Genomic DNA, 27,693 nt, shown 5'->3' with positions numbered 1-27,693 from the left:
AGATGTTGATAGTAGTAGCAGATGTGTAAGTTGTCATTTGAGTTCAAAATGTACAACCAAACTTATTCTCTCTTTGGAGAGAAAAAAAAAAGAAAACCGAACTCAGGATCTACTCACCTTGGTAAAGAGTCAAATTTTTTTTCCTCCATCTACTCAAGCGATCACATGATTCTAAAAACATCCACATTTACAAAACATATGTTAAAGATATTAAAAAAAGAAATCCTATGAAGTAATACCCTCAGAATAGCTGAAGATTGGGGTCAAAATATAATAATCATTCTCTTTCAATTAATAAATACATCAATCAGAATCCATAAAATAAACACAAAAAAAACAAGAAATAAATTAGACAACATGAGTCATTCATTTTTTTTTTTTTAGACCTACCGATCAACTCATTTCAAATTCTCCGAGAGGCGGCACTTTCGGACATCAGCAAAATAATCTGCAAATTAAAGTCTTTAACCTGATGATTTTCTTTTGTCCCACAAAAAGAAAAACAACTCGACTGAGGCCGGGGGGGGGGGGATTGAAGGCCGTCCCAAAGTGCTGCCTCTCACTTCCTTAACGTCATTATTGCTGGTGTGATTGAGATTTAAAAAAAAAACAAAAAGCGAGGGGGGGGGGGGAGGGAGAAAAATACAATAAGCACCATTTTGAAATCAGTTCACCTCCTGAGCACCTCGGCTCCTCCCAGTGTCACCTGCTCTTCCATCCTACGGTTGGCAGATCACTGTAAAGCTGGGTGGGGTTTGGGGGGGTGTTCTGCAAGCATCAGCGTTTAGAAGTCACATCTTAATTCTGTTTGAATGCCCCTTGGAGCTGCAGCAGAAAACTCAGTGCGCTCCCTCCTCTTCTGTGTGCTTGTAGTGAAGTCGTGCACTCGCCCATTTCAAATCTGATTACCCTGTCTCCTAAACATGCACAGTGAGCGTGTCTGACCGGTCAACTGCAGGTTTTTTTTTTTTTTGTTTTTTGTTTTTTTTTATACACCCACCCCCTAAAAAAAAAAAAAATAAATAAAGCCTTACACAAAGACCCGACTGTGTCTGTTGAGTTTTAAGATCTTTCCCAGTCTCTGTTTGGCAGTGGCCATTCCTTTCTTGGGACGTTTGCCTGAAAAACAAGACATATTAGATTTAAAAAAAAAATAATAATAATAAAAAACTGATTTGTATGTTTTATATTGCAAGTCTACAATTCTGCACAGAGGTGATTGGATTTCAGTTTATTTTTAATAGAAAGTAGCTGCTCTTTATCCACCCACATTTATCCTGCTCGTCTTCTATTTATCAGTGACCATTTCTCACATATGTGTCCTTCATTAATCCTTTTTCACCTCATGCATTTAAAATATCAAGGAAGGAAAAAAAAAAATCCAAACCTTTTGTGGCCTGATTGCTGATTGGTGGAGGGTTGGGGGCGTGCCTCTTGGAGGGGTGCAGCGGGGGAGACATAGCGGGGTCACAGTATTGGTATTCTGGCTCTGGGCTGGGAAGCCCATGATTGTCCCAGGCCTCGCTGCTGCTGTTGCCCTGGCTGTCCATGGGGCTCTTGTCCCCCTGGATTCGATGTTGGTGCTGCGCCAACGCCCTCTGCTCCAGCAGGGGGCACTGGCTGGGGCTGGCCCACCAGGGCTCCTGGGAGGAGGCTACCTTCTCCTGCTTGGAGGAGCACAGCAGACCAGCCATGGACAGCATCCCCTGAATGGCCTCTTCTGTGCTGGGTGAGGTAGGACATTGGCTGCAGAACGCACACACAGGAAACATTTACCAACTTTGGCAAAAATGCAGCCGGGCTGTTTTTGTTTTACTGACCGTTTCAGTGTTTTGTGTTTGTGCCTGAGTTTCTGGTCCAGCTCCGTGGTGTGCCCTGAACTTTTCTGCTGAGATGAGCTTCTCTCCTCCTCCTGGGAACTGTCTGTATCGTCGTCCGATGAGGACGAAGACGACACCTTACGCTACATTGGAAAAGATGCCATACTGATCAAAGCATGAAATCCTGCAAACCTAGTTTAAGTGCAGTTGTGGAGTTTAGGGACAATCTTACAAACAGACCAATCTCCATTTGTGTCTACGTCAAATACGACACTGCGATTAAAAATAAATAAAAAAACCTCTGTGGGAGAATCACTATCTGACTCCACGTCTGACACACTGGAGTCTCCTGAGACTTCTTCCCTGAGTTCTGTCTTCACTCTCTCCAGATGCCCTGCAGGAAAACAAAAACAGAAAAGCACATCATGATGAAGGTCATTCTCCCTGTGGAGACTTTTGTGAAGGTGCCTGCTTTCAGTGAGTCTTTTGAACCTGTGCCGGGGTGCTCTCCACAGTCTTGTGTCCTCTCAGACTTTATCTTTGTTGGGCTGTGACCTACAGAGAACCTCTCTCCTTCCAGCTTCACTGGACTGCTGCTTGGCCGCCTCATATCTCTGCAAGCACACACAAAAATACAGTTTCTGAATGTTTATGAAGATGCTACATGTGAACGCCGCTGAGCTTTACTGAAAACGGCACCAAGCTCTGACCTGATGATTCTGCCGTTGACCAGCATCAGACGGAGGTGGTTGTCCTCCAAAGACTCTGCAGCTGCTGCTGCTGAAGCTGTTGATACTTTATTGAGCTTCCCATGAACCTTTGCACAGAATGCTGGATCCTGGACGTTAAAAATCAAAACACTTTACTCAACATGTACTGAGAGGGGGAGGAGTTACAAAGCTGCATTCTGGTATTTCCAAACTGAGTTATGTAGAAACAAGCAAACATGTTGCTAAGATGTTTGTTGGCACTCGCCTCCTCGAGCGGTCCCACCTCCAGCCTCCTCAGCACCTCCCGGGTGTGCTGCTCCAAGATGTCCAGGTTGGACGGCACTTGTCTCTGCTGCTCTCTCAGCCGTCTGGCTGCCCTTCGTGCCCGTCTGGCCTGACACAGCTTCTCCAGCGTGGAGCGAGTAACACCGCTCGCGCTGGACCCGGCGGATCCGACGACACACCCACTTCCCTGAGATTTCACTGGCTTCGCACCGATAGCCGGCTCCTCCTGCAGCCAAATGACGTAACACATCAAAGTAGAAGGAAGAGATTTGAAATCTATTCAGTCCATCGTTGGTTAGTCAGAAAGACACTGCAAAAACCAACATTTACCGATACCTGCAGTATCCCAAGCACCTTGTGTTGAGTCTCATTCTCACTTTCACAGATTTACATCCCTGAAGATCCCGGTTTGAAACTGTTCTCACTTTGGAAAACCTCAGAGGGTATTTGTGGTGAAGCGGGACACTCTGTTACCGTGATGTGTTTGTGTTTTAACTGTGGCTGAATTATCTAGATGTTAAAAAATGTTTCTTCTTTTTTTTTTTCCCCTCTCCGCCATGACTTTTGACATGCTTTGCATTTCCAAGGAGGCTGTAATATTGCTGCACATACCATAAAACATCAGGTTTTCCAGAAGCGTGCAGGTTGTGCAGCAGTTAGAACTGTGTGCTACACAACATTTGTGGTCAACTGTGACCTTGACATGCAGGCTTATCAAGGGTATAGACCATGTGCTTCTGGGATGTATCTCTGTTCTAAAATTACAGGCAGTCCAGCTGGCTTTCTGGATAAGTTCAGGATCACAAGCTGCATAAAGGTTTTGAATTGTTCCCGCCTTGGCCTTCCTTACCTCCAGGTGGCGGATTTCCTTGGTCAGCTCTTTAATGAGATGGTTGGGCCTGATATTGTCTGGTACTTCACTGGTGGGCTCAGACACCTGCGGAAGGGAAACCGCATTCAGACAGGAGCTCTGCTTTGGTTAAATAACCGGTTAGATTGTAGATATTTTTTAGGTGAGCGTGAGAACACTGCAGCACACTTGCCTCTCGTTTCAACCAGGTCTTCAGCGCACAAATTAAAGCCTTGACTCCTTCCACCAGGTAGGTTGGAGGTGGACAGTTGTCCTCTCGTAGCTCTGAAAGAGGAAAAAAAATTTTTAAACCAGTCAAACATCACTTTGCTAATTTTCCCAAGATGACCAAATTGAGGAAAAAAGACATTTAGTTTAAAACACTTTGAAGTGTCGATAAGCAGATATGTCGTCTCCATGCTGCTGTTAAAGTGGGGAATTTAACCTGTGACATCATACAAAAGCTACAGTAGCATCACTACATCAATGGACAACCCTGCTCTAAAAAAAAAAAAAGTTACTCAAATATAATAAACTTTTCTATGATAAAATTTTACTGTAACAGAATTATAATCACACCAATTTTTCCTCCCCCCCAATGGTAACCTAAAAATATGGCCAGATTTTGCTACCAATCACTGAATTCTGTTGCTGTAGAACTGCCTACAGACACCCCTTTTTTATATCCACATATTTGACATACAAAATGTTTAGGTCACATTTAACACATTTTTTCCCAGTGTGACATTCATCTCTCACCTTTGAGGGTTTCCAGTAGGTTCTTGGCCACATACCAACATATGGCTTCAAAGTAAGGAAACTTAAAGAGGTCAGGGGTTTTCAGACGCCGCTCCATTTCATAACACCTACGAACCAACAAATATTATTAAAAAAAAAAAAAAAACGCTGAGTGATGAACTAAATATAACCCTTTAAAACGTCAGGCACATCCTTACTTGAGCTGCATGCCAATATTGAGGTTGTGAAGGAAGTTCCCTCCAAATGCCATGCAATCCTGAGACGTGAGCACGGCATGGATCCAGCCTGCAGGGGGCGACAGAGGTTTATTCAGCAACAGCAACACGGAATTGTTAAAAGAAGGTAACTGGTCAAATTTGACAATCATGTTGGAGAAAACATTCTACCATATGCATATGCACACGCACACACACACACAAATGCATTTAAAAACAAGAAGGAAAAAAAAAAAAACCCTAAATCTTATCCCAGACACAAACACAGGGAGAATCAGAGAATGAAGGGAGAGAAAGCAGAGTCTTATGTGGGGGCAGAGAAGTGATGGACAGGCCTGATAACACACTGGCTAACTGACCTACGCTGACATCTGACCCATGCTTAAGTCTCTGTTTTCTTTACAATACTGCCTCCCCCCTGCAGGAAGGAAAAAAAAAAAAAAGTGTGGCTGCTGGTCTAACTGAAGACATCCAGCGGTTAGGGGGCTAAAGTGAGCTTTGTCAGTCTGCGTGAGGGGGTGGGGAGGGAAAAGGAACTCCCGTCGGCTTAGAAAGTCCAGCAGTTTGACTGGAGACATTAGCATTAGCTCAGTTGATGCTACTCTGACGATCAAACAAACATCAAACAAGAAACAAAGCAGAACTGGAAAAAAGTGCCAAGTGGGGGGAACTGCTGCTTTCATCATGTCACACAAATCCTCTGGTTCCACTAATTTTCTATAATAATTAAAAACTGACATTTTATCTTCACAGTGATAAACTTTGGCAGAGATGCAGGACAGTTTCAGATATATTTTGTAGGTGTTGTGATGTATTTAATAGCCCTATGTGTATCCCCCTGACCCTCAAGGACTACAGATGGAAATTAGCTGTTGCAGCTATAATCTGGTACAAACATCTCTGCTCAATGAGCATAATGTAATTGTATGCTTTCCTTGCACAAATAAATGAAATCGGACAAAAATACAGAGACATCCTATCAAAGGCATGAATGCAGACCTGTGGGGATGAGCAGAGTAGTTCCTTTGGGCACAACACACTTGTAGCACTTGTCAACTTTGTCCCCAAAGAAGACTTCGCTCTGATTGGGCGACGAGCTCCATGCCTCATATTGTGCAAGGTTGGCCGCAGTGGGCTTGATCAAGTAGAAGACCTTCTCACCCTGTAAAGCAGAAGCACATCCTGAGCAAACGCCTCGGCTGCTCTGGGAAATGATTTGAGAAATTCGACAAGCTGCGTGCAGATCAGCTGCACGTGCAGCGACACTGACAAACAAACAGCTGACTTGCATCAATTACGGTTCACCTCCTTCCTGAGCCGTTTTTAAGGTCGCATGGGGCTTACCCAGAGAACATGGTACCACACAGAGGTACCACCAAAATCTATGTGGAAGTCGGTGTAGCTGTCCTTAACTCCCATCAGGCAGTACTTCTGCACAAAAGGTTTGGGAAAGAAGGAGTCATCTGGCCAGTAGTTCTCCACCCAAGACATCTTCTGAGCCACGTCGGGAACCATGACCAATTCTGACATTCTGAGGGGTGACGGCAGGACAAAGTCACAAATGCTGCTCCAGCAGAAAGCAACGGCCACAAACTGCCCCGTTCGCCCAAAGTCAAATGGTTGAAGTGATGCTCAAAATATGTAATTATGTCACATAAATGCTACTAAAACACTAAGAATCAGACATCTTTATCTACTAAATTCATTATAGTTAAACATTTTCTGACCTGTCACAGGACCAAGTTTATGAGTCGATACGTCCGACACGCTGAATAAAGATGGCGGCGGAGCTTACTTGGTGTCTGAGAACTCCAGGCTGATGAGGTTGAGGACCTTCGGTCGATGGGGTTTGGTGAAATACTTGATGAACTCGCTGAGCTTCATCTTACTGTCTGCTTGCCGAGCCACGTCGATCACATCAATGATTTTGTCGCCACCTATGTTAAAATGAACTCTTTTTAATTGTCGTATTGCATCAAAAACATACTGAACTTGTGAGATTCTTTGGCAAACTCAGAGGACAGAGTGCCTGCTGAAGCTCTGGCCTTGGAGGAAAGTGGCACCGGTACGGCAGCGTGGGGAGGGGCTACGCAAGGAGATAAGTGAGGCAATCTGTCAATGTGTCCAGACTGCCGGTCCCTGAGGACAGGAAGTGAGTCGAGGTGAGAGGGCTGCTGCGTTTAATGTCTGTGCACGCGTGGGAGATGTAGACTGTGGTGTGAAACAAGAATAACAGAGCGAGAGACAAAAACAGACACTAAAAAGGAAAAGAAGGCAGTCGCAGAAAGCAGCCAAACAGTTGGGATGCTACAAATCACACTGCTGTGACTTGTGAGGCCGGAAGCGGGAGCTCAGTGTGTGGAACAAGACAGCTGGCTGTTGTATTGCCCTCCCCACTGCACACACTCCTCCCACGCCCCTTTTTATTACCCCTTTTGCATGCACGCTCTCTCAAACAAATGCATACGTGCACTTGCACTTGCACTCAGGCACCTCTACAAGCCCAGCTGGCCTGCGTCTATTGACGAGGAACAGCTGGAGCGAAAGCAGCCAGTCACACGGAGAGCGACAAAACTGCCTGCCAAGCTTAAAATGCATCACAAGGACGGAGGTTCCCACTTTCACAGCACACCGCCAAACGGAACCACCTCAGAAAGTGCTCATGCGACACCACGACCATCATCAAAATGATTTATTACAACAACCACTTATGCTAATTAGGTCTTTAATTGAAGGTAATTGCTCTCATAAGTCAGAAACATTTCAACGTGGCGTCCTTGAGCCCCGACTTCTCTCAATCAAGAAAATCTGCTTTAAATCATGACTTTATCCAGTAAATTGGCTCTAATATAATCTGGAAGTATAATTTCAAGATAATATACATTTCAAATACCTGGGCCAAGTTCGGGGGTGGGGGGGCATTCTGTGTGCTGCTCGGAACAAGGTGAGAGAGGTCGGCTAAACGCACAACTGTGAGAACAAGTTCAAATTTTTCAAAGAGTTATCTGGAGTCGAGCAGGAGTTCGTCTGGAGTTACAGCAGGTTCACCGCTGTGAGTGCCTATGCCAGGCTGTACCTACTGCAGCACACTCTGAACGGAGCGCGGGCAGGTGAAAGGAGGAGGAAGTCCTTTATTCAATGCCTGTTTTTGGCCTCAATCTATGTTTAGCCACAGCACATCTCCAAACACGCCATCTCAGGTACCGTGTTGGTTAACTCCAGAAACTAAAATGTGAGTTTAATTCTGTACAGTGCAGGCCGTCTTTATGGGAAAAAAAAAGTGCCTGGATAACCCTTCCACTGAACATTTATCAGTACTGTGCCCCTGGTGCTCGTGAACCACTTACCAGTCCTCTGCTAAGAAATGTAACCGGGGCCCGCGTGTCGAGTTACAACACCTGTGCCCTGGCTTAATGCTCAATGGGGCATGGGAGAGGAAGATAAAGTGAGAGAGGGAGTCTGTAATTTGAACTTAATGATAAAAACAACAGCGGGTTGGGTAATGGGCTTGTAAGAGGAGCTGGGAAGTGGCAGGCCTTTTCCATATGGAAGCGTAATGGTCAATGAGAGGGCAGTGAAAGCTCAGCCTGGTGTCTGATAAGTGGATTAAAACCCCATGAACCTGGAAACCTGTTCATATTGGCATACAGACGGCGCCTGCTTGTTGATTTATACTTTGCTGGCTGATGCTGAGACGTTCACAGGCCTTCAGTCAGACTTCGCCTACTGTAGGATGGAAACTGGCGTGCACTTTTGTGAACTTGATGCAGCTGACTACAACGTGGTCTGTTTTGATTTGCAGTGTGCTTACCCACATACTGCTCCACATCTTTGACAGAGAAAGTAGAGGGCGGTAGCTTCAGCCCCAGGCCCTCCATCTCAGTGACCTTTATGGGGTATTTGAAGCCGTGCTTTTCCAGGTAGCGACGTGTTACCTGCTCACCCTTCATTCGGATCAGAATGTCCTCCCCGCTGAAACATCACAACATGTTAAGTAAATATGATGTAATGCCGCATTAATAACATAGCAGCAGTCATTAAGTCTGAAGAAGTTTTATCCAGAAAGGTAAATCTCATGTCATAGCAAACTCAAATGAGAGTTGAGACCATCTGTGTTTGGCCCCAACTCCAAAGCAGTACCCCACCAAGAGTGGGTGTTGTATTGCCAGCTGTGTGGTCACAATTAATAATTACAGTCATGTGGTACGACTGTTGTGGCCCAAACAGACAAGCATGGCTGCCACAGCTTACTTGGGCGATTGCCAACTAATTCCTGAAAGAACCTGGACAGTTGGTGGAATGACGCAAATAAGCCTCCATCAACGATTGCTCAAATGGGAAGAGGAGGAGGATGTGAATATGAAGACTCTCCAGCATGTGCACTCTGATACATGAGTATTTGGACAGTGAAAGAATGTACTGTTTCGCAGAAGCCTGCTATAGTAGATGATGGCAGAATTCTGAACAGATGATTGGGGAGGTGATGGTCTAGTAGTTAAAGACTGGAGATCAGCGGATCCTCACTTCAAATCCCTGTCAGACTAGGGGAGGAAAATCACTTAATAGGGCCGGGATGATTAATGAAAAATCAATAGTCGACTAATCAGGTACCATTAGACATCAACTAGTTGAGGACTATAAATTGACATTGAATGAATTAAACCAATTTTGAATCTTCATGGTGAAACTGAAATGTGACATTTATTTTGACAAATATAAGCACAAAATCACAAATACAAAAAAAACAGCACCAGCATGAAGACAATACCTGCATTCATTTACTAGGCATAGACTACCTGTTTGACCCGACTAACTCACTCAAACACTCCAAGGTCTATTCTTTTACGGATTAAATTAACTTAATAAATGGCTTTTGATTACTCAACTAATAAAAAATAGTTGACTAGTTGGATGTTAGCTAGTCGTAGTAGACTATTACAACTAGTCGTCCCATCCCTAGTCCTTAATATCCTTTGGGACAATCTCAGAGTGGAGGGATCATATATAAAAATCGCTGTAATTCCTAAACTGATATCATATTTTTGTTAAAACCATTTAAGACTTTAAGTCAACATTAAAAACGGCTTTTTTGTCATTTCAACTCTCTTGTAGTGGTCTACAAAGGCAAAAATGACTTTTTTTTTTAGCTGTCCAAATACCCATCTACGTGAACATTAAAACATTTATTGATCTTCCTGTTTGAACCATGATTAACAAGTGCTAGCGGCAATGCAGAAATAGTACCTACTGATATCAGTGCTTTGTACCTACCTGGGGAATGTCCTGTTTTGGAGCTCCCTGATAAACACTGGGGTGCCAGCCTGCACTGGCTTACTTCCATCATCCGGCTCTGTGTAATCGTGTCTATGCCAGTTGTTGCGCTTTTTCACTGCCGGAAAGAAAGACTAAGTTTCAGTCGGCTGCAAAATGCTAGTTTTCCGAGCTGTTTTTCCACCCCAAAAAGTGGCAAATTGCACACGTCCACTACTGTTCACGAGGACATAGCGGCCTTTTCAGACCCTCGGAAATAAGAGATGGAGGGGTTTGTCCAATCAAAGTGGAGGGCTTACAACAGCATTCAATTAGCCTATTAATGTCTGCCTTGAGGGTTCTCAAGCTGACCCGTTCAACTCTCCCCCAGCAGACTTTATCGCTGCAGAGAGCGGCTTTTTGTCCCCCTTGGAATCAATCCAACATAGAAAGACAGGCGGTGGGAGGGGAACGACTGAAAGGAGTGAGAGATAGACACAAGGCAGAAATGGAGGAGGACAATATTTTGTGTTGGAGTTCATGGAGGGGGGAATTCATAAATTAAATATGCCACTAAAGATTCAGAATTACTCACTCAGGGAGGGTCCATGTACAACATCACAGTTGGGACAGTGGTACACGTCGATATCCACAGCATGATGCTCTTCTACCTGCACACAGCTGGAGACAAACAGGCGACGGAGTGTGACAACACGTTCACACCATTTCCAACATGTTCAAACAAAGTTCAGAATACAGCACATATCTACCTCCCGGTGTAGAGGGGAAGAGAGTGAAAACACAAAAAGAACCTGTGCCTTTTAGGTAAACGGTTTGTTCGATAATATCTGTGCTAATTCCTTATTTTATGTTAGTGATCAAGTATTTGCCTTTATCTGATTGGAAGTCTGAGATCTGGTTTAAAGTTTAAACATAAGAGTTAAGTTTCACTTCCATCACACATGTGCAAGTATCAGCTACAGGGAGGGCTCCCCCTATCTGTGAGAGCCAGTAACATATAGACTAAACCACACCCACTGTAACGCCTGCATTGTATAAAAATGCTGTGTAAGACATCTTGGTCTTTCACAAGATGGTGCCTGTCTGTGAAGACCCAGGCTTGGTTTTCAACGTGACCTTCAATAAATTCAAAATGAGGAATATATCGATGTGGTTCTTTGTAAGGGGCAGTAAATTACATAAAGAACCTGGAGAAATTACAGGTTTAAATCTCTCACAAGCAAGGCATATTTTATATTTGCTCTTTCTCCTTAAATGACAGGACGCAGAGAAATTAATGGAAATTTTCTGAAGACTGTTAATTTGGGATCAATATCCACCTTGAGACTTGCATGAATTTGATCTCTGCACTGGTACGCAATCTGACGTGGCAATGAGTAAACTCCCCGTAAACTGTGCGTGGCTGCGTGCCAGTGCGCAAAGAAAATTTTAAAATGTTCAAAACTTCTAGCACACATGGATTTTGTAAACTAGTCGTGAACATTGCGCAACCTATTTGAAAACGCCGCGTTTCATTGTGCGCGGGGCATCTGAACGATTATGACGAGATGTTACATCTATAATAAACAGTTTTACAGATACATTATCTAACTCATGAGGAGGAATGAAAATGCAGCTGTTTTACCAATCCATTACAATATATTATAAATAATTACCTTTGAGACAAGATTCCCAATGCGTTCTCCGCCCCACGACACGCACGAGACAACCTGCAGCTGTAGATAATTTCTCTGGAGCGATGAGAGGATGGTTTCATCAGGCAAGTTCTGAGAGCAAATGTGTCGTCTACAAAATGATTATTTTATATAGTGTGGCGTCAAGTGGGACAAAGCGGGATGCATTGGCATGATGAATTGTGCAGCGATCAAATTTGTGCCTAATTTAATGGGACTCAACAATGACAGAAACATGCCTCATCAACACCGTGGAACAAGTCCAAATATAGATGGAGGAGAATAAAAAGAGTAAATGAAAACTTGAAAGAAAAGAGGCCAAGTAAAGAATCAGTGAAAACCTAGACAGTATAGAGAAAGAACATCAGATGTACAGGTGTCAGAAAATATGACAAGCCTAGAGACTGACGGAATGGGACAGTGTGGTAGCGAAATGGACACTTGGTTCCAAAAGACGATGAAAGAACTTGACCATCAGGTTCAGCAATTTTCTTATTGTTATGATCCTCCTTTTTAAAATATATATATATATATATATATATATATATATATATATATATATATATATATATATATATATATATATATATATATATATATATATATATATATATATATATATATATATATATATATATATATATATATATATATATATATATATATGCTCTGGACAGATGGACACACACACACCTTTTATCAGTCATATGGTACTCTCACCCAGTGCGGGTTGATAAACTGCAAGATACAGTTTAGGTTCACGGGAAGACCTTTGCCCTGAACCTACTGATATTCAAGAGTGAAGCAAGAGATGTGCTGCCAGTTGTGAATGCTTCCAGCATATTTCTTAGCCTGTTAAAAAGAATGACATGAGGTCACTTGTGACATCTTTTTTTGCCTGTAACCTCACAGTAACATCTGTCACAGACTTTCATTTGTTCCACCGTTTCCCGACACTCCCACTGCAACCCCCGACCGTCCTGCTACAGCCAAACCACATGCAACAACACACGGTTCCAGTCTCGCATACCTCAGCCCCATTCCAGAGCAGCAAGAACTAAACAGCAACAGAGATGCAATTCTGTCTGAGTGGAAACCAGAGATCACGGGAAGGGGAGAAGAAGCCAAGCTGCATGTTTGAGCAACTCAAGAATACAGACCATCAAATACTTTTACGAGTACTCACAGTGGTAGAGAGGTAGCACACATAAGAACCTCTGTGTATAATGATGTATTAGTGCCGAAATTAACTGTCAGAAAAATGTGGATTTCATCTGAATCCCAGGAAGGGCTTAAAGGCAAAACACAGAAAAACAAACTGCATAATACTGCAAGAACACTGACAAAGAGAAGTTTTACAACAATCTTAAAAAGAAGCCAGTCACCGTGTGTCCATGTTACGAGGAGGTTATGGCATAGATTTTTTTATTTATGCAAAAAGACTCTGTGGCCAGTTGGTGGAAATGTGGGCTTGGCTTAATGGTGGTGCAAGCATTAATGAATATCAAACCAACTTCATAGTGAACAAGTTAATATGGTTGTAATGTGTTATGACAGTTCCTATGGAGTAGGTACTAAAGAAAGGATTGTTCAGAAATTATTCCTGAACCCATGATGCAAATGGTCAACTTTGATGAAAATGTTTTCAGTTCCTCAAAAAGGTCTTGGTGGCAATGCAAAAGCCCTCAAATCGATGTCTGGGCTAATCTGAGTTTTCAGGTCTGCGATCAGTTTAAGCAATTGCTATTGTTTTTATTTTTGAAATTTCACTTGGACCAGTTATGACAGATGCCAAACACCACCAACACCAACAGGACGTATTCCACAAGACATGAAAATAATCATTTAAAAATGGAGGCAAAAGCATTTATCTTCTTTAAACCTTCAAAAAGTTCAATCCTGCTTCATTGTAGTAGCATAGTTTAAAACGATGGGTGATGACACAATCTCCCTTACATGTCATCAGCTTTGATCTAAAGAGGAACTGCAGGATAGTGCAAAGGAAATAAACCCTCAGGTCATTAACTATTCAGAAAGCAGTGAGCTTGTGCGAATTTGAGTCTCAGCAGTCCGGCTGTACTAAAAGAATATAAAATAACCAGGTATTATCATTCGTTTTAGAGCATACAGATGATCATGGCGGTGCATTTAAAGCTTCACAGTAAATAAATGGCTACACATGTCAAAAGGCTTCTACCACTATGCACGAACACAATGAACTGTTACTGCAATCAAGGCTCCAAAGTTCTTCTGGGTAAAAATCTATTAGATTTGTATAATGTTCTGGTATTTTTGTTTTGCCTGTTCGTGAAGTTAGTTGGACATTTCTTTTGACTGCGACTCAAGAGTAGCTTCTCTTGTAATATGTTCTTGTGTTTTCCTGCAAAAATTCCTCCACCATTTTTTTGACAAGATGTCATGTGTCCAGGCTGAAGCTTGACAAAACCGCCACAATTCATTTTAGAAAAGGTGCCAAGTGAATGCCATGTTAGAACTGCAGCTATGCTTCACCATAATATGATGACTGATAGCTGCAGCAATGTATTCTAATAACCCTCAAGCCAAACTTTGTTTGGAGCAAGAGGAAATGCCTATTACGATTCCCCGTAACACAAAGTAACATCTTTAAAAAAATTACTTTCCACCCCTGGCAAACAGTCCAAGTGTTTTGCCTATAATAACTCATAACATGTCATTCAAAACAAAAACGTAAAAAGGCAGAACTGCTCCTGCACATGAAGAAACAGATGACAAGCACTAACACTATACAGCACTTCAGTGCTGGCTGCACTATTAGGTTTTGCTCATGTGTCAGGAATCTTGATTAAAACTTGTGGCTGTTTGCTGGAGGAAAGCATGAGTCACAGCCACCCCCCCTTTTTTTTGTGAGAGCAAAGTGTGCTCAGCTCAAACAAGCCACAGAGTTAAGGTGACCTCGTCATCCTCTCCTTTGATATGCTCCTTTATGTGATGTCACTATGGGAAATTAGGGTACTGTGCCACTGAGTGTGCAATGATGACCTGATTAAATGCGCATTATAGCTTGTGAACGTGTGGAGAGAAAACATGATGGAGACACGACACAAGTGAAAGGGGAACGCAGGCAAAGCAGTGGGCTATTGTTCTGTGTTGCTTTGATATGATCTATTACATCCTGACTGTGCTGGCGTGGGTGCAGGCGGTTTGTGAAAAACTGAATCCTATTCTTGGAAAGCAATCAGTAGCTACACTTATAGGAAGGGTTCTAATCAGAATGGAATCCAGTCAAAATGGAATTATTTAAATCAATGACTCCACGTGCATCATTAAAGTAACATGATAGATATGCATTTACATGGATTAAATATAATCAGACTGTTTTGACGTGCAGAAAGCAGTTCCTGTTAACCTACACAACCTCATTTCAACAAACGGATCCATGCATTATAGTCAACCTGACTGCAATTGTTCTAGTTTTGCTGGTGAAACCACAGCACCATTTTTTAAAATTTATTTTAAAAAGGATGATGCAAACAATATTGCCACAGAAAATGGGAAAATGTGATCCAAATAAGACATGTAGCTTCAGCTAATTTGCAGTCTTTGTCCCTGGTCAGTCTTTAGAATAACAGGAAAAAAAAAAGCAGCAGAATCACACCATCTTATTCTGCACTTGTTACTTTCACCACTTCCTCCACCTCAGACCAAACTTAGTGCAGCAGATAACAGAATATTTAGAGAGGAATCCTTCAAATGATGATGCAAACATCAAAGTCAGCACAAAATACTCCTTAAACATTACTCTTTTGATTAAACGGCCTGGCCACTTAAAATGTTTAATAGTCAGCCGGGTAGGGGTCAATTGAAGAATTACACAGGGGTCAAAATTTAAAAATGCTCCAATCATATTGAAAACTACATCACATTATTTGTCTGAACATAAAGATTCCAAAAAGTTATAGTTTGGACAATCTATGACTAAATGTTATGGAGGTATGGGGTAAAAACAGCAATTTCAGCTTGTAGAGGGGTTAAAAGTTAAAGGCGCTTCAATTTTGGTAAAAAAAAAAAAAGTGATGCAAATTATTGGTTTTAAAAAGGAATAGTTGGGTCATGCTTAGTTATCATGTTACGGGGTAACACGTCACATCATAGAAGCCAATGGACGTTGACATTGTTTGACCTTTACATTGGAGACCAAGCATTCAACACTGTCAAAACTATCCTATTTATTAATCCTATTAGTTCAACCAATAATTTGCACCACTTTACCAAAACTGGAGCATCTTTAACTTTTGACCCCTGTACAAACTGAAATTGACCTTTGTCACCATTCCTAATGTTTTTACCACATAACTCCATAACATTCAGTCACAGATAGTCCAAACTATACTTTTTTTGGAATCTTTATGATCAGACAAATAATGTAGATCAGTATGACTGGATTATTTTAAAAAGTTTGACCCCTGTGTAATTCATCAATTTGACCCCTTCCTGGCAGCCTATTGAAAATTCAAATGGCCAGTCCATTTTGTCAGAAGAGTAATACCTGAGGAGTATTTGTGCCACATTTGGTGTTTGCATCACCACTCGAAGGCTTGTTTCAGTTATCTGCTGCACTGTATTGATGAGCGCCTACAATAGCGGTTGATGGTTCATCTACATTACAGAACAACTCCTCATTCAGTTTCTCACCATCAAAATACGGAAAGATTTCTAATTCTTTCTCCAGCAGAGGTACGAAGGAAGACAGATCTTCCTGTCCACTGCATAACTACACAAGTGGTGAGCATGTGGAGAAAAGTTCCACCTATAGTGAGCAGACTGAACAAGAGTTTATGTAGCTAATAGGTGCTAAAAATTTCTTAATCAGCTATATTCCATTCAGATTAACAAGTTTATATGTTTCTCAATCATTAGCAGGTTATTTACTATGCGTCATGTAAACAGCTAATGCTGGATAGACAGGAGACAACTAAACACGATAAAATCAGACGCCACTTTGAGAAAGAAGATGTTATTTGTCGTTTGACAACAGGCCATGTAGTCTATGTCCTATAAAGATGCAAACAAAACATCATCTAGCTAGCACTGCAGTAGATTATCCAACAAAACATCCCATCCTGAGTGAGAGGAGATACGTGCACTTGGCCATCAACAGCCCCTCTCACTCCATTTCCTCATCAGGGAACGCCTTCCTGTGAGACTGAGAGAGCTTATTCATTAGTTCATGCACTGTGAGGGGTTCATTGTCCTCAATGATCAGTACAGGGACAGAAAGGCTGGAGGCGGGCATTGTCATTATTTTAAGCTCTAAATAACCATTCTGCATGGGCCAGCGACACGCCTACATTAGGGAATTAGCAGATCCCTAATGGATGGCTGGTAAAAGAAGAGTGGATGACTGCAGTTAAACACACCTGGCTATCTTTATCTGCCCCAGAGGAACACCTGACTTTTCCGGCTCTTTTCCAAATGCACTCAGCCAATGCTTACATACACAGTGCTGTACCCGCACAGAGGCATTAGAGCTACTGAGCTCTGACAGATTGGTAGTGATCTGTCATTATGAGCTGAATGCATAAATCATTTTTAGCAAGCCAAATGTCTATTAAAAAAAAAAAAACTGTAGTGGCTACAGCTTGAAAGAGACTGTGGTCTCTCTGTAGTCTGCTGGAAAACAACAAAAGAGGATCACTTTGTTGTTTATGGGGAGTCAGAGAGCTCCAGGGAGTTTTAACAACATAATTACTTATGGTGCAGGTCAACCCGCCTCCAGACTCCTGGACCTACATGTGTTCAGTTAAAGTTTTCTTGAAGCCCTCTGTGCAGGAGGCAAGACCTACAAAATAACTGTCTTATGGAAGACTGTTGAAACAAATTAGTTAAGAAATTTACTGGTTAGTTTGTAGATCAATCTTCTCTGCATGTCTGGCAATGAGATTTAAGTTATTATACAAATGGAGCGATGGTCCAGACAGAATTTATGATAAGTGGCTTTATAAAAGGTTAACAGGACATTTTTGCGTAGAAGTATATCAGTATTATTTTTAACTTGTTCAAATGGTCCAGTTCATGAAAAAAATAGGATACCAAATTAACATTTTTATTTTTAGCTTCTAAATGGACAAGAAACGTACACGGCAGGTAAACAACAAATTTTAAGTAAAGCGTTCAACATTTCTATGCATTTTCCTGAATGACGTCACGACAAAAATCATATTACTCTTAAAATGTCAAGTAAACACAATGTCACTTCTACATGTTCTATGCCATTTCATTAAGAAGTTATAACTGATGTTTGTAATTTACTGATTTAACAGTGGTCACGGAATACCACTTATAAAGGAACAAACTACTAACAAACGGTGCATGTATTCTGATGTCCAAGTTATGTTTTTTTAAATCATGACCAACACATAAATGAACATTAGCCCAAAAGACAAATTAAACCAAAATAAGAATTAAAGACAAATACTCTACAGCCACATAATAACATGCATGTTTGCTGCTGAGAGAACACATTTTATGTACTGTCACTCAGATATCGATCATGTCCTGCTGCTTTTGCACAAATGCAAACTTGATATGTGGAAACATTTTGAAACAATATTTAAAACTGAGGCAGCAATATAAGATCACATTGCACATGCCGGACAACATCATTAGCAGAGGGCACTGGCTGAAACACTGAAATACGATGACTATTTAGGGATACATTTCTAAGTACGTTTTTCCAATGAAAAAAAAAAAATTTGAGATGGTATCCATTTTTCCAAGATTCAGGAGAGTTTACTCCATCCAAAGAGAGTGGATACCAACTTCTACTCAAAAATGTCGTTTCCTGGGAAAAAAAAAATGGTGGCAAGTGGTCCAGTCTAGGAAGCATTTCTATCAGCTCTTAATGAAGGAGGTGATGCTCCTCAACTGAAACACCAAATGCCTCACCAAAACGCTGTAACAGTTTACCAGACAGCCTGTTTATAGCCTGACATCTGCAGTGTCACATATGCAATGGGCAACTGTGAGGTGCGCATTCTGCTTTCAGATGCAGGCTAAAGTTTATTCACAATTTCATCTTTGGAATGATACAAGACATCAGTAACAATCAAAGGAAAAATGGTAAATATGTCTTTCAGTATGCTCATGTAATGCCATCATTTCTGTGATAACAAAGAGTGTTGTGTTATGGCTGGCTTTTGAACTATGCTGTGCCTTTAAAGTTATAACAACCCCCATATGTACAGTGTATTCAATTGCCTGCAAGATGAGATGGGACAAAAAACTGTTCTCTCTCAGAAACGATCATATTAAATGAAGAAACTGGTCAATGGCTTCAGCATATTCCTCATTTTCATGATACAATCTTTTATTTTAATGTACAGCAGAAGTAGTGTGAAATGAAAAGTTCAACACACACCTTTGGATGAATGCCAGACATGCAGACAAACCCACACATCTGACCATTCAACATGTGAGAGTTGTGGCAGCTGTCCAGGAATGTCCGAGTTGGGAAATTGCAAATACTGTTGAAAGTGCTGCAAATCAACTCGCTTTTGCAGAGAATGTAGGGGATTTTTGTCTTTGCTTGACAAACAGGCTGTCTGTAGGAGTATACAACAGCAGCTTGAATGACCTTTGTATAAATACTGCACAGGGAAAAAATTTATGTTTGACTATAAGGTAGAATAGGCCAAAAAAAAAAAAGTTTGAACTTGAAGTTTTCATGACCGATATGACAACAAAACAGAAATTACAAACCTAATAAATCATTTTTGTTCCATGATAAAATGTCATAATTTACACCCAAATGCCCCAATCCTCACTCATTTCTGGGGAGAATTATTTCATTTACCATGATTAAACTGAAGATTTTGATTCAAGTGCCTTAATTACCTTCATGAAATATAATTTGAATTGAGGAAACACTATTGACTGTTAAACAACCCCAATTACCCTGAAGTCATACAATATCTCTGGCACCAAGTGATAATGAATGTAAACATCAGTTTTAACAGGAGCTACGGGGCCTCTCTTTACTTTGGGAAATTATCAGTCACCTCAACTGATGAGCTGAAACATCTCCTTCAACAGAATCGTTCCACTCATCCATCCACTTAGTGTAAACACCAAAAAAAGCACTTTGCAGAGGCTATCCATCTCTCTTCAGTGTGCTCACACTCTGGACGACATTGACGGATCATGCATTGAACTTGGCTCATCAGAGCTCCCATCAATCATCCATTCTGTCCTACTGAACCTCCGGCCTATCGGCACCCCAACAAACCAACCGTGAACCAGACAACAAGATGAACAGAGCGCCTGACAACACCACCATGGTATATTCTGTGAATTGAATCACTGCTGAACACTATGTAATCCAGAAACAGAGAAACACAATTTGGCTTTTCCCATTGGACATTGTTAATTTGCAGAAATAGAGAGTACATAAAGAATAGAGTTTACTTAAATTTTGTTGAAGTTTAAACCCTTAGGTTTGTTTCATTATATTTATTTATCAACGCAAGTATAAAACAAATTAGTGGTATTGCTGTGTGATGTAGAAACTCCCACTTTACACGTCAAAGTGTTTTTCTAGGATAGCAAACAGGAAAAATTGATGCAACATCACTTTTGAGACTAGTGCACTCCCAACCAATAATAAAACCATAAAACACATAAAACGCAGACACATAACATGATTTTGCACAATATTACCCCTTTACTAGTTACCTTATTTGACCAACAGTTTAATATGGACTGTTTCAATGTTTCAAATCTGCTCCTCAATAGTTAACCAACCCCCACAACAATGAACTCTGTTGCTCCATTACATTACCTATACATTTATTACATATACCTTACATGTAGTTGACAGATTAGATCAAGTATCCATTGTACACAAGGTATCACTTCATTTTGTTGGCGATTTAACACTCGCTCTCATGTATTTGTGATTTTTTTTTTTCTTCCATTGATTGACTATAACATTATGAACAAGCTCAGAGAGTTTCTCTTTTCATACAGAGTATGCTCCCATTTCACAAATATCAAATCACAACATAGTGTAAATCTTAGTTTGGATTCAGGGAAAACGTGGCACGTTGCACTGCATGATACTATTAAATTACTGCCCAGGCCAACTTATCATTTAGTAGCTTAGTTTGACCAAAGCTTCACCTTACATTGAATTTAATTCCAGTACAAATTTAATAAAGTGTTTTCCCATAAGCGGCTCCGCAGGAGAATTGGCAAATATATTGATAGTTCTGAGAATATGAGTCTCCACGGGGAATCATTTGGGCTGACTTTCCACACACTCTTCTGAATACCACGCTGAGACTTCATGCAATCTTGGTGCCAATCCATCAAGATGCTGAGATATACAGGTGAGCGAGAACGCAACACAATGTTGCTAACTAGCACAAATGGAGGCGCAGTATGCCGTCCACTCCACCAGCATACCATCATCCACAGGCAAAGATATCCTTTTCCTGATGACCAGCAGCGTCAGAAGGGATGTGGCTGATTTTGGAGCTGGGATGTGGGTTTCTGCTTATTCATCATCAGATGGGGAAGCTCCAACATTTGTTCTCCTTCTTGCTGGCACAAGACAAACAGTCTTTTCTGGCTCAGACACACCGCAAAATCTGGCCGCCAACTTCTTTGGCAGCACACTTAATGTGGTTACGCAACAGCTTCCATCATTTCGACACAAGCAAGAACAGATTATTGTATTCATAAACAGTTGCTGTGGAGATGTGCCCACACAGGCAGATTCAAATAACTCAAGAAGACTGCCTGTAGAGTCAAATCGTCAATGATTAAAATGTAATATTTGCACAAAGACAGCCAGGTCTTGCTTTGTAGCAGGACCTGAAATAAAACTTTAATCCATGTAGAGCTGTTTTCTCAATTAATTCACTTCACAAAATTAGAACTTGGGGTTAGCTACATAGCGCTATTCGGTAGTAATTACACAATTACTCAGAGACAACACAGTTGACTGGACTGTACATGACAAAGAGCCCGAATCCTGAGGACAGTCCACCCCCATCCAAAAAAAATTTTTTATAGGGCTCTTTTCAGCTTCACTTGAAGCATTGTGGCAATATGTGGCTTGAAGAAAGGGGGTTGCGGTTGCCAAGATTATAGCGCTTTACTTCTGATCACTAGGTGTCAGTAATGTTAGTTAAACGTGTGGCATGAAAGAAGGTAGTAGAAGACAAGATTATGTACAAACAAAAATTCGCTGGACAACAAAAAGTACAAGATCTGAAGCAAACTGTGAGACTGACAATACGAGGTTTATTAGAAAACTAACCGGCAGTTTTATAAAAAAAAAAAACTATGTGGATTTGAATCACGTGCGATTACACCAGACATGCTTGAACCCTCGTGCGCATGTGTGAGTTTTTTCACGAGTGTCGGTGACGTCATCCGCCTGTGGGCAGGCTTTGAGTGAGCACTGGTCCAGCCCTCTCCGCTGAAATCCTTTGTCTGCGACGCTGCTGGAGACGGCGTGCGTTGCTTTATCAAAATTTTTTCAGGACCTGTGAAGGATATCCGAGTGGACACTATTCGAGAAATTCTACTGGTTCTCGGTGAAAAGTTTAACGGCTGATGAGAGATTGTGGAGTTTCTTTCGCTTTAAGGACAGCTCACAAAGCGGATCGGTGCGGCGCGGTCGGAGGTGGCGTCCGTCTGGCTGTTTCGAGCTGAAAACATCCTAATTTAAGGCTCTGTTCACCCAGGTCATCGTCAGAGAACAGAGAAGTTTCAGAAGAAGTCGGCATGAGGAGTTTATGCGGACATTCCACTGTTAAAGGAGATTTTGTAATGAAAGAACGTTCGGGCAAATTCGCCGAGTCAGTTCCGTGACGATGCCGCAAATCCGTCTGCGCCGCAACAGGAAAAACACCTCCATGTTGAAAACCATTTGTAAAATTCAGGCGGCTTTTGATGGCTTTCAACAAGTGAGTATCTGAGAAATAATAAGGTCGGATACTTTTCTAATAGACCTCGTATTAGAAAAGTATCCGACCTTATTATTTTTTTCAAAAACCATATGGATTTGAATCACGTGTGATTACATCAGACATGCTTGAACCCTCGTGGGCATGCGAGAGTTTTTTCACGCCTGTCGGTTACGTCATTCGCCTGTGGCCAGTCTTTGAGTGAGGAGTGGCCCACCCTCTCATCGTTTTTTTCATTGTTTAGGAATGGCTCAGAGGCTGCTGCTTTGTTTGATCAAATTTTTTTCAAAACTGTAAGGCACAACTGAGTGGACACCATTCGATAAATTCAGCTGGTTTTCGGTAAAAATTTTAACGGCTGATGAGAGATTTTGGTCTGTAACTGTCGCTTTAAGGACGGCCCACGGTGCCTGACGGCGATCTGCGCTTCGAGGCGGCAGCGTCTCACCGTTTCAAGTTGAAAACTTCCACATTTCAGGCTCTGTTGATCCAGGAAGTCGTCAGAGAACAGAGAACTTTCAGAAGAAGTCGGCATGAGGAATTTATTCGGACATTCCATTGTTAACGGACATTTTGTAATGAAAGAACGTGCGGGCAGAGTCACGTGTCGGGCTGGTCCCGACCGCAAGGAGGGGGGGGGGGGGGGGTCGCAACAGGAAAAACACCTCCGTTGGAAACCTTAACGGGCAAGTTGGAATATGCCCAAGCTGTTAAACAATTTCTCAGTTACTCACTTGTTGAAAGCCATCAAAAGCCGCCTGAATTTTACAAATGGTTTTCAACACGGAGGTGTTTTTCCTGTCGCGGTGCACACAGATTTGCCGAGTCGTCACGGAAACGACTCGGCGAATTTGCGCGCACGTCTTTCATTAAAAAATGTCCTTAAACAGTGGAATGTCCGCATAAAGTCCTCATGCCAGCCTCACAACGTCCTGGGTGAATTAAGCCTTAAATTAGGATGTTTTCAGGTCGAAACAGGCCGACGACGGCGCCTGGAAGCGCTGCACGACGTCCTGCTCTGTGGGAAGTCCTTACACCGATAGAAACACCCCATAATCTCTCATCAGCTGTTAAACTTTTCACCGAAAACGAGCTTAATTTCTTGAATAGTGTCCACTCGGATATTCCTCACAGGTCCAGAAAAAATGTTGATAAAGCAACGCGCGCCGTCTCGAGCAGCGTGTGAAACAAAGGAATTCAGCCGAGAGGGCAGGACCACATCTCACTCAAGGCCTGCCCACAGGGAAATGACTTCACCGACAAGCGTGAAAAAACTCACGCATGCGCACGAGGGTTCAAGCATGATTGGTGGAATCGCACGTCATTCAAATCCATATAGTTAAAAAAATAAAAGGGTCGGTTTATTATCTAATAGACCACGTAGACCTCGTATAATAGATGTTTTGAAGAGCCTGAAGAAGACCATGGGACTGGACTCAAAGCCAGACATGCCGTCTGACAAAAATACATTGCGCACATCTGAAGCAAAGCAGAGCATAAACATGCTTCTGAAATACACTCACTCACTGCTCGTGAGCCTGAACGCATTCCATAAAGTCACTGCTATCAGCTCTGTCATTGTGTTTATGAAAAACAAACAACAAAAAAACAAAAACAGCAGATTAATCTCTTGTGAATAATGGATGAAATTCCTGTCAAAGGAAGCTGATAACAATTAGTCAAAATAGGCCTTGATCTGTCCTGATACTGATCTTTGAGATCAGACTGGGACATTCCCAACTTCCACTCTTCCATACAATAACCTTTCCTTGAGAATTCTGGTATACCTCAGAATCCTGGCGCAGAACACTTGGAAAGCACATCACACAATATTAAATACCCAAGCCAAGGCCTATCTCTCTGCATAATTTTACTACAACCAAGCCAGAGTTCACACCTTCATAGGTTGAAAGTAGATTCCAACATGGTGAGACTAAACATGTTAGGGCTGGTCTACTGCTTAAGGTCCAAGGTGTGTAAATCAATACATCTTAACACCCAAATAGACCAAACTTAAATATATTCAAAATAATTCTTCTGCTGTTTCAACCATAGTTACGTGTGGTATAATAATCCTCAAGTAAACATTTGGATAGTCTTTGTCTTTATTTTAAAAAGAGAAAGTTTGTGCATATCAGAAGAGATCCAAAATTATGAACATGACAACTGATTAAGAATCAAAATCCAGTCATTCTTTGCCGATCTTGGATGTGGACTAAAGTATGAATGACTAAACTCTGACATTTCCACACATACACAAACACATAGTACGTTTGAATTACACAAGTGCAAAATTCCATTATGATTTTGACAGCTGCCACCCACACATCATGAATCATAAAAAGTGTTTATAATACCACTCACCTACTTGTAATCGGGATACAACATCACAAAAGCATATAAGACGTGCACTAAACCATTGTCAAGACAAAACACACGTGCATGTCTTGTACCTTTAAATAATCCCTCTGTCCGCCACTAGGGGTTCCCTGCCATGTGCCTCGTGTACTTGAAAGGGGATTTAAATTTCTCAAGCTGTCAATCAAAACCCCAACCAAAACAAGCTCCTTGTTCTCCCCGGTCGCTTTGCAATAAAACACATTGAAAAACGTTTATTTATTATTATTATTATTATTTTTTTTACATAACACACACAAGATATATGCAAATATTAGTTTATGCAAAAATAAATTAAAATAATTCACAGAAAGGGCTCACGCATACAAAAATTGTTCGTGGAAAATAGAGTAGTTGTTGGTTTAAAGCTGAATAAGAACGAGTTTAGGTTTTTATTGACTTTAGATGATTAAGTTACACAATTAAATAACATTTGTTTTAAACTGGCTCGTAATACGTTAACTGACAGTGTTATTTAACGTGTCTGTAAGGAAGAGATACATATTGATCTTTTATGGATCATTTTGTTCCTGATAATCTTGAGATCAGACTGACATCCCGCACGTTCCCAAATACAAAACTATTCAGGCTCCAACAACGCTAATTCTCGTCAGAATTACAAACAACAGACCCGAGTGACTCACTTTAGACTTACTGGCCACACAATGAGTTGAATGTAAGACCGTTTCAGAGAATTAAACCCCACTTTCGTTGGTGAAGTCGTGTCGGTTTAAAAGCCCCGTCGCCCACCGTTAGCTCATTAGCAAGCTAAGTTAGCTCCCAGTCAACACCGATCGGAGAACCGTCGCCGTTGTTTAATATGCGACTGTGTACGACTGCTCAAAAGCACCACATCAGTTAAGATCATCGAAACCTACGTACCTGCCGTGAAACCAGTCCTTACAAATATCGCACTCGATCATAAACCGGCTCACATCGTAAGGCTGCCGGCAGACACAGTAGAGCGGGGCCGCCGCCATCTTCCTACTGTCCCCAAACAACGCAGAAATGATGCGGGGCGGGGATTTAAATCACCAGTCCGGAAAAACCCGAGAGCAGAGCCGAGGAAACACGACGTTCGTCACGCTCGGCAATAATGACGTCAGTTTCCAAGTCGACGCGTAGGCGCACCAACAAAAGAAGCGTTTTCCAAAAAAAGAATGATGTTATAACAATTCTGGTGTTTGCTTGTTATAAGCTCAAACACATATTCAGTATTTTTTCTGTTGAATATAACTTTAATGTCAACTGCAGGGTATTTCTCTCATTTTGAGTATTCACACTCTGCCATTTAAAAAAAAAAAAAAGAAAAAGACAAGAACACAAGACAAATGGAAAATTTGATCATTATTCCATAGTTACAATAATGCCAATAGGATTTGTAAAATAACCAAACTCATCTTTCATTTTGTAACTGATATATTTTTATCCTTCATGACCGGTCCCATTTTAAAAATTCTTTAAAAATGATCATTACATTAAAATAAAAAATATATAAAAAATCCAAACATTTAAAAACTACAAACACACATAATTTAATTTTGGATTTCATTAGAAAACGTAATGGAAAATTGAGACCCTATTTTACAGCTCGTATGTGATGACAGGAAGTTAACTATTAAGTGCGAAGAACAGACAAGTAAAAATATAAAGGAATTAAAAGTTCGATTTTTTTTTCTTTAAAACGCAAAAACAAAATAGTGCAAGTTTAAGAAATTAGGGACACACATTTTAATGTGTAAAATTGTATTCTTTTATTCATATTTCGAAGCAAATTTTCACTGTTTTTGAAAATCTGGATTTTACGTGCATAAAAAAAAAAACGTTTCAGGGTAATCCTCCAAATGCAGCACACAAAAATAATTGTCATATATATATATATATATATATATATATATATATATATATATATATATATATATATATATATATATATATATATATATATATTTATTTATTTATTTATTTATTTATTTATTTATTTTTTTTTACTATTAGAGCAAATGTCACACAATCCAAGCTGATGTCAGGGCAGAAATAAGGCGTTTACACCGTTTATCTTCACAAAATGTGTTTCGGTTTGGCCGGCTGCAATGAAGGATCAAAACCAAAACACCAAAGTCAGCCGTGCACGTCTCCATGGAGCGTGTCTGACATGCCCTACGTGCCTGTGTGGTGAATAGCAATGGGACCACCGACCCACAGCTTGATCTGGGGGCTGACAGTCAGCACCCATCCCCCCACACGCCCATCTGTGCTGCTCTGCATAGGAGAGCAGGCTCGGTGCATGCGCGCACTCTGCACACATCATTCACCAGATTCATGCGCAGGATTCTTTTGCTGCTGTGCATCCTGAGTTCGATGCAAAGGTGAAACATCTCCTTTGTCCTCAGGATGATAAGCGCACCCTGCACCATTCGGCGGTAGATCATTATCAGGCCTTCACATGGAGTTTTCTGTCCTAAAAGAGAGCTGTGCAACTTTATTTGTGGTGTGTGCAGAACCAGCACCACACGTCTGCCTGCGAAAACGCCTCCTCCTGCTGGAGGTGAATTATCTCTTGTTAGTAGAGGTCACCTCCTCTAAAGAAGGGTTAACGTCACTGCTGATGGATGGTGTCAACAACTTTTAAACAGCACAGATAAATTTTAATGACATATAGCCCAAGAACAGATTTAAATGGGCTTTTTTTTTTTTTTTTTTTTTTTGCATTTTATTGGACAAAAATACTCAGGTTTGCTGTGATTTCCGAAGGAAA

The 27,693-nt window shown here is 41.2% G+C and overlaps 1 protein-coding gene across 2 annotated transcripts; it reads right to left on the bottom strand.

Annotated features, from left to right (window-relative positions):
• Positions 1–855: 855 nt before the first annotated feature.
• kdm7aa (lysine (K)-specific demethylase 7Aa) lies at positions 856–25,955 on the bottom strand. 2 transcript variants are annotated; one of them, XM_034162954.1, is made up of 18 exons: positions 25,818–25,955; positions 10,485–10,570; positions 9,911–10,028; positions 8,451–8,611; positions 6,435–6,576; positions 5,984–6,170; positions 5,639–5,801; positions 4,622–4,709; positions 4,425–4,531; positions 3,859–3,950; positions 3,666–3,752; positions 2,796–3,041; positions 2,531–2,658; positions 2,313–2,434; positions 2,120–2,214; positions 1,821–1,963; positions 1,388–1,746; positions 856–1,119 (listed from the first exon to the last, which is right to left on the bottom strand). In XM_034162954.1, exons 1-18 carry the CDS (start codon positions 25,913–25,915, stop codon positions 1,031–1,033), a joined length of 2,511 nt encoding a protein of 836 aa, XP_034018845.1. In that variant the 5' UTR covers positions 25,916–25,955; the 3' UTR covers positions 856–1,030. The 2 variants fall into 2 exon arrangements, with proteins under 2 accessions (XP_034018845.1, XP_034018846.1); XM_034162955.1 differs by having other exon boundaries at positions 2,814–3,041.
• Positions 25,956–27,693: the final 1,738 nt, after the last annotated feature.

Source organism: Thalassophryne amazonica, chromosome 22 (genome assembly GCF_902500255.1).
Source record: "Thalassophryne amazonica chromosome 22, fThaAma1.1, whole genome shotgun sequence".
NCBI classification, from domain to species: domain Eukaryota; kingdom Metazoa; phylum Chordata; class Actinopteri; order Batrachoidiformes; family Batrachoididae; genus Thalassophryne; species Thalassophryne amazonica.
This window is presented reverse-complemented; position numbering and strand designations above follow the sequence as displayed.